Source organism: Glycine max, chromosome 6, assembly GCF_000004515.6.
Source record: "Glycine max cultivar Williams 82 chromosome 6, Glycine_max_v4.0, whole genome shotgun sequence".
In the NCBI taxonomy this organism is placed as follows: domain Eukaryota; kingdom Viridiplantae; phylum Streptophyta; class Magnoliopsida; order Fabales; family Fabaceae; genus Glycine; species Glycine max.
The window spans coordinates 48,105,468-48,113,255 of NC_038242.2; the positions used below are offsets into that span (position 1 = coordinate 48,105,468).

A 7,788-nucleotide genomic window follows, 5' to 3' on the forward strand; every position below is an offset into this window, starting at 1 on the left:
TTATGTTAGTAAAATGATAAAATGTGTAATTAAACTTAAAAACTAAAGCAATAATTATATTAATGACATTAAAGGAATTAAAACTAATAAAATATTTTAAAAAGTTAAAAGTATCTCTCATTAAGGTTAGAGATAATTTTGAAAAGAAATAATGTTAAATTAAATTAATTAATTAAATATTAATGAATTAGCTTTTAAAAACTGTTTTCTATCCAAATTCATTTATTAAATATTAGTGAATTAGCTTTTAAATATTAGTAATAATTTTTTTTATTCAACTTCATTTATAGTACTCCTCAACAAGTTAACTTTCTCCCTCAAAAAAAAAATAAAATTAACTTTCTCTTTTTGACCTCAACCCTTCCTCTCTCTCTCTTTCTTTCTTTATGGCTCTTCTGTCTGTTCTGCTTTTGCAATGAATGCAGCACCACAACGCTTATCATCCACACTAACCTTTCCTTATTAATACTCAAACCCTCTCTTTCTTTCACTCCCTTTCTCTTTATCTTCAACCTCTCACTCCAACTCTCTTCTCTGATCCACAACCTTAACTTTCTGCATTCTGAGAAAGGTGATGAATCTTCTACTTCTTCCATGAACTCTCAAAATCACCAATTTTCTTCTTAAAGTACCCATCTCTAGTTAGTTGCACTTGTTCAGCTAGTGGGTATGAGTTTGTTTTCTTGCTTGTGCTTAGTACAATTAGCAATGGAGGATCTGCATCTCTGCATGCTTAGTTTTTCAGTTTTTTTTTTAAAATTTCACTTTTTGATTTTTTACCTTTTTGGTTTTTTGGTTTTAGGTTCTGCATTCTGGCTGAGTTTTCTTTAACAACACAGGTGGTTAAAGTGTTTTTTTTTTTTTAATTCTTTTTGGTCAAGTGATTTTCAGTTTTGTTACTTACTCTTACTCTCACTCACTTTGTTCGGTGATTTGGTTCAGTTTCTTGGAGTTTCTCAAAATTCAAGAGAATTTTCATCCTTTTTCCTCTGCATATATACTTTCGGCGGTGTCATGTCAAATGGAAATTTTGTATTTTTAGTTTTTATTTTATTCCATGCCATGTTCATCTCTTTCCTACTCACGTTTCTCTGATTTCTTCTGCAACCTTGTTTTTTGGTTGGTTTGACCCTTATTTTTTCATGGGAACAATTTAGTTGAGTTATTAATTTACTATTTTTTTAATTGGGGGTATATATGAATATGATATAATTATGTAACGTTTACTCGATCTCCTATGCGCTTTTTTGGTCTCTCTTTGATTCTTTTTTGACAAGATCGTAGTCTCTTTCGTCCTTTTCTGCTTTTTGGGTTTTCACTTTATCTCTTCTCGTATTTCTGTGTAGTGGGAACCAGACTTTTTTTCGTAGTTGTACTGATTTTCTTGCTTTATAGTCACTTTTTTTTCTTTCTCTCTCTCTCTCTGAATTGTCTACTTCCTCATTTACCAAGTTTTTGCTTTGTGGTTTGCAGAAGTAAACGAGGAAAAGGGCATGGAAAATCATAGTATTTTGTAACTAAATGCTTTTGTTCTTGTGAATTAATTTTCATTCACTTTCAGATTTGTGAGTTCAAGTACATTTATTGTGTTTCTCTACTTAGATGTTCTTGTTTTTCTTATGCTTTTGGGTTTTTTTAGCCTGAAAGTTTTTCTTTTTAAATCATGTTGTTCCTTTTTCTCCTTCTACTACTAGTCTTTTTTTTATTACTTTTTTTTTTTTATATTTATTCTGGGGTTGTTTTGAATTTAGAAAGTGAAGGTTAGAGAGAAGCTTTTCATTGAATACAATATATATCTTTTGTGTGTTGCGGCGTGCAATTGGAGATCACTTGCCTTGATATTTATTTGATCTAATGAAGATCTATTTTTAGTGAAAAGAAGAAGACAGAATTTTTGGGGGTCTAGACCCGTTTGAAACATGCAAATGGGACATGGTCTATAATGTTCTGGTTTTGTGTTCTAGTTAGGTTCAGTTTTTAATGCGAAGTTTCTGGATTAAATTATTTCAAAGTCTTCATTTTGATGCTGTCAATGTTGGGACAGATTTTTAGTATATTCTATTCCTTATTCACATGTTGGGGTGTATTTTTTGTTCATATAATAACTTATTTTGCTGAGCCTTTTTTTCCCCTTTTACTTGTTACAATGGCTAGATTTTTCAAGACCCTATATTAATTATTTATTGCCACTTGTTTTCTTGTGTTTCAGCTGGTTTCATCATCTATTCAAATAGCTTCCAGCATAATATTTTGAATTTGACTGCTAAGGAAAGACCCCATTTTTCTGAGTTGTAAAGTGACTTATATTTTTTTGAGCTGAGAGGAATATTTGGAATCAAGGATTGTGTGCTTGGTTGACCAGACTTGCTATCTCAGCAATTGATGTGAGATCCACGGGGCGAAAAAAGAAGCAACTTGGCCTTATATTATTCATCAGATGTCTGCATTCTGGAGCTGAGGAAATGGGTTCTTGCATCTCAACAAGCAGTAGGAGTACTTGTAGCAGCAAGAGCAATGGAGATATGGTCTCTCCATCTTGCTTAGAAATTGGATGCTGTGGCCAAAAGAGAACAAGGAGAACATTCTCTGATCATGTTATTTCTCTCCACCATTTACCATCCTTACCTAGCAGAATTTTCTCCAATGGAAAGAGCCGCGGTTCGTGCATATTTACACAGCAGGGCCGCAAGGGTATTAATCAGGATGCCATGATTGTGTGGGAAGTAAGTATGTTCTTCTTGTTCCATGTTAAGCTGAGATTAATTTTGGAGAAGTAGATGTTTTTGTTTCTTAGTCTCTTCTAGGAAACTTAAAAAAATAAGCAATTGTTTAAGCTAAACCAAATTTGCATTTATTGAGGATGATGCATCGCTCCCATTGATTGAAGAGAGACCTGGTTAAATTTAGGCATTGACATTCTATTCTGGATCTGTGTTTGTGCAGGATTTCATGTCCGAAGATACTATCTTTTGTGGTGTCTTTGATGGCCATGGTCCACACGGTCATCTAGTCGCGCGCAAAGTGAGGGATGCATTGCCAATTAAGCTAATTTCATCTTTGCATTCTAATGAATCTAAGCGAAATGGGTCAGGTAAAACTTGCTTCAAAGGGAATGTAAAACCTGATAGTGGAGAATCTGAGAAGGATTGCTCTGCGGAGGATAAACTGAACTCAACATGGAGGGAAGCTTTCATGAAGGCATACAAGGCTATGGACAAAGAGCTCAGGTCTCATCCGAATCTGGATTGCTTCTGTAGTGGGAGCACTGCTGTGACTATAGTGAAGCAGGTAGTAAAATAAAAGAGCAATATCTACACTTAATGTTTCCCATTCTTTTTCAGTTATCTCAATTTCTTATCATACCAGGGTTCAAATCTGTTCATGGGCTATATCGGGGATTCTCGAGCAATCATGGGATCCAAGGATAGCAATGACTCCATGGTGGCTATTCAGTTGACTGTTGATTTAAAGCCTGATTTGCCAAGTGTGTCATTGTTATATGCCTTCAACATTTATCCTCTCTGTTGAATATATGCTTTTGTCTAGATTTAACTTGATTCAAAATTGGTTGGAAATTCTTATAGGGGAAGCAGAGAGAATTAAGAAGTGCAGAGGTAGGGTATTTGCTTTGCAAGATGAGCCTGAAGTGCCTAGGGTGTGGTTGCCTTTTGATGATGCGCCGGGATTAGCCATGGCTAGAGCATTTGGTGATTTCTGCTTGAAGGAGTATGGTGTGATTTCTATACCTGAATTTTCTCACCGGCAGCTTACAGACAGAGATCAGTTCATTGTTCTTGCCTCAGATGGGGTAGGAATTTTCAATCACATCTCCCTTTCTTTATTTGTTCGATCAAATTTTACTTTGCGATTTTGAAGTTAGTTTCTGCTGGTTAGTAGAGTTTCGATTGCCATGAAGTCTTCATACCAGGTCAAGCTGTGATAGAAAAAAAAAAGTGATCAGTGTAGGCAAAAGTTCAAATTAGTTGATAGTAATAATTAGTTATAAATTATGGCATAGCATTAACCATATGGTGATAGGGAGGCAACTGTGGTTAGGCTTCTGAAACCAACCATTGAATAGAATAGAATTTTTAGCAATCTTGACATGGTTGTCAATTTGCAGCGTAACAGTTGGATTACCTAGCCTTTGATCACTCTAGATGTAAAATTTACACAATGGTATGTTTGAAGTGATAAGCTTTCTTCAACACAAGGAAACAGATAAAGTCAAATGTTCCAACTGATTGCAAATTTCTCTTCTTAATTCTCTCCCTGCTTTATCCCTTTCCGCTGTTTATTTATTTATTCTTGAATTTGATTGAGTGGAATCTTGAGAACTTCAATCATATAGAGGACACATGAAATCTTGAGAAACATGTCTTTGCCAGGATTGGCCATGTTACAAGACTGACAAGCTGATATCTGATTTTGCATGAGTTGAAAATAAGCTGGCCACTAGTACGTGACTGATTTTTTTGCAATGCTTTTCAAATTGCATCATTCTGCCATGTATATAGGTCTGTCTGAAGGACATCAAATTTGTAGATCAAACTGTCGGATTGGAAAAATTTAAGTGCTATCATATACTCCCTCCGTTTCTATCTAATTATAAGATCCTTTTCAAAAATTTGTTTGTCTCTTCTAATAAGACCCTTTACTAATTTCTAGATGTATTAATTATTTTTTTCCTACACGCCCTTAATTATTTTGTTTGTCTCTTCTTATAAGACCCTTTACTAATTTCTAGATGTATTAATTATTTTTTTCCTACATGCCCTTACTTAATTATTCTCTCTCTAAACATTAATGAGAAACTAGTAAGTGGATAGAGAGAGAATAAAAGGATAATTTTTGAATGATAGTACAAATAATTAAAAAATTTAATGCGATGACTACTTTTCTTTAAGGGGCGTGAATTAGTTAAAAGGGTAATTAGGAACGAAGGGAGTAACTTTGTAAACTGGGTTTATGTATGTCAAATACAACCCATAGTGAGATTTTTTTCTATACATAAATAGTGTTGTTCCCTATAATCTGGAAAAACCAATAGTCAATAAAATCTTTAGAATTCCAACAGTGGCACTTTAACTAGCCTTCAAATAAGAACAGTGGACATTATGCAATGTGCAGCATATAGCAAAAAATTTGCTGTTACCTAGCCTAGCCAATTTTGGTCAGGATAAAAATATTCATTCCCCGAGTGAAATCTGAAGCAACTGCATGATTTTATTCTCAAAAACAGTATATCAAACCAACCATAGCATGGTACTTCCTTCAATGCTCGACAACTTTCTATATTTCATTACTTGATAAGATTCTTAGAGCACCATATTATTGATTGTCAAACTTCCTTCTTCTCCAGATGAGTAACTAATTGTCTTGAAGTTTTGTGCAGGTGTGGGATGTTTTAAGCAACGAGGAGGTGGTTGAGATAGTATCTTCAGCGCCAACGCGATCATCAGCGGCAAGGATTCTGGTAGATTCTGCTGCTAGGGAGTGGAAACACAAATACCCTACATCAAAGATGGATGACTGTGCTGTAGTATGCTTATTTTTGGATGGGAAAATGGACTCGGAATCTGATTACGAGGAACAAGGCTTTTCTTCTGCAACCATCCAAAGCAACCATTCAGGTAACCCCATTGAGTCAGATGATGGACAAAAATCTGAGCCATCATTGCAAAGGAACTTCACTGTGAGATCCTCAGAGGAAAATGAGACAAATGGAGCACTATCTGTTGATGTTGTTGAAGATGCAACATCATCAGCTGATGATCAAAACTGGTCAGGTTTGGAAGGGGTCACTCGTGTAAACTCACTTGTCCAACTTCCTAGATTTTCTGAGGAAAGGCCAAAATCTTGAATTCGTTTGTTTCATGAGGACTGTTTATTGTAATACATGGCACAACACTGAATTCAAGAAACAAAAATTTTCTGCAAGGGGTATTATTTTGATGCCCTTTTGTTGGCTAATTACTTGTAGAAAACTAAGCATCTTCAATGGTGTAACTGGTGGAGTAGCTAACTTATTTTTGGTAAAGCCCTACAGTCTTTAAAATGATTTCTAACAATTGTCAAACGCAGTTTTTAAGAACTATTAAGAACATGTTTGTCTAAACATTGATGAGAAGTAATTTTGTCAACTGATCAGAATCCTTTCGTGTTGTACTGTTGGATTTGTTTCAAAATTAGTGTGGCAGCAATTTGGACAGAGAACCAAACACGCACTATAACATCAATTTGCTTTAATGGCGAAATTGTATTAGAAATAGTTCTTAAATTTAAGATTTTCATATACAATCCTAATTGGAGAGATACTTTAAGCTTAAATAAGGTCACAAAAAGTAATTAATTTCAGCATGATGCAAGGCGTTAATAACGTTAGATTTTCATTGAGATATGTATTCTTGCTCCATGTCTAAGATATTCCAGAAAATCTTGGTTGAAAATCTATGATACTTGACACGATTCAAGCTGTGACATTTGGTGTTGCCAGCTAATGATAACTGGGGCAACCTTAGAGAGTTATGATTGCCAATTAATTATTGAGGCAAAACTTGAGTTATGATTGAAAATGAAAGGCTCATGCACTGAACCATGACCAATGATGATTGCCCCAAAAAGCTGTTTATATGGTCATGATTTGCATTTATAAGTATATGGGAGGAGATTAACGTAAGAATAACGTTTACCCATATCATTAATTTTTTTAAAAGTTAGAGTATTTCCTAATTCATAAACATCTCTCGATTTCTAAGTAATTCGTTTTTTTTAAAGGAAAACTAATTAGTTTTTATAAAGTACTATTTGATTTGTTTCTTATATATATATAACAAATGAGACATAGTTCAAATGATTGAACATGTGTTATTGTAAATTTTTTATCCATGTATTCATTTTTTACGAATGAAAAGATGTTGTTATAAAAAATTTAAAGAGAGTAACAATTTGTTAGTTTGTTAATATAAATATTTTTTATTGACTATGACGTTAGTATAAAATAATTCTGTTGAAAATAATCATTATTTTTCGTTAAAGACAACGAGGATATACAAAGTGCTTAGATAATTTTTTTTTCCAATAAGACTTATTTTTTATCCAACGTCTAATCGGATTCATACTATTGACATTTATAATCGTTAAAAATAACTAATATTTTCATAATTTTGAAGGTTAACGTATGTTTAAAAAAAGGACGAAGAGTTTATTTTAGTTTGTACACATTCAAAACTGTGCACGTACGCTTATAATGCAAGCATTTCGACTCGCATAAATTCCGACAGTTGGAGTTGACAACATGTGCGCGACCTGTCTTCTATTCTTATATTGTTTCTTAAAAATTATACAGTTTAAAAATTAAATTACAAAATTAAATATTAATAAAATTAAATATTAATATAACTACATAAACAATACACATTTAAAAAAGAATGCTAATTTCATCTTCTTGAACTTCATCTCACCTTATTGGGATTCTGCCATTATTTGTGATGCGGTGGTCTATGCAACTCCAATGATAAAAGTTTACACTTTTTCCTGTGCAGAAAAGCTGTCATGACCTGATATATATTTTGGAGTTGTGTCAGATAATTATAATTACTAGCAGAAGTCAACATTCTTATTTCTAATGTATAAGGTAGTTGTACTATTTAAAAAAAATAAAATTAGAGTATGTATATATGTAATAGTTTATACACCAAAAAAATATATAAAATAAATTATTTTTTTGAAAGTGTATATATGTAATAGTTGAAAGGTAAAAGATAAATTAAAATTGCAGAGTGTAAT

General features: G+C 33.2%; 1 protein-coding gene across 6 annotated transcripts; it reads left to right on the top strand.

The window, feature by feature from the left end:
• Positions 1-350: 350 nt before the first annotated feature.
• LOC100813306 (probable protein phosphatase 2C 52) lies at positions 351-5,973 on the top strand. Of its 6 annotated transcripts, none has more exons than XM_041016737.1 (6): positions 351-667; positions 2,210-2,723; positions 2,944-3,288; positions 3,367-3,484; positions 3,585-3,808; positions 5,396-5,973. In XM_041016737.1, the coding sequence occupies exons 2-6, from the start codon at positions 2,463-2,465 to the stop codon at positions 5,861-5,863; spliced, it is 1,416 nt and encodes a 471-aa protein (XP_040872671.1). In that variant the 5' UTR covers positions 351-667; positions 2,210-2,462; the 3' UTR covers positions 5,864-5,973. The 6 variants fall into 6 exon arrangements, with proteins under 6 accessions (XP_040872671.1, XP_014632298.1, XP_040872670.1 ...); XM_014776812.2 differs by having other exon boundaries at positions 351-571; XM_041016736.1 differs by lacking the exon at positions 351-667 and adding an exon at positions 803-839.
• Positions 5,974-7,788: the final 1,815 nt, after the last annotated feature.

Coding starts and splice junctions, on each gene's coding strand:
- LOC100813306 (XM_041016737.1), top strand. CDS start 2,463: ATGGGTTCTTGCATCTCAACAAGCAGTAGGAGTACTTGTAGCAGCAAG. Junction 2,724..2,943: donor ATGCCATGATTGTGTGGGAA/GTAAGTATGTTC, acceptor GTGTTTGTGCAG/GATTTCATGTCCGAAGATAC. Junction 3,485..3,584: donor TTTAAAGCCTGATTTGCCAA/GTGTGTCATTGT, acceptor AAATTCTTATAG/GGGAAGCAGAGAGAATTAAG.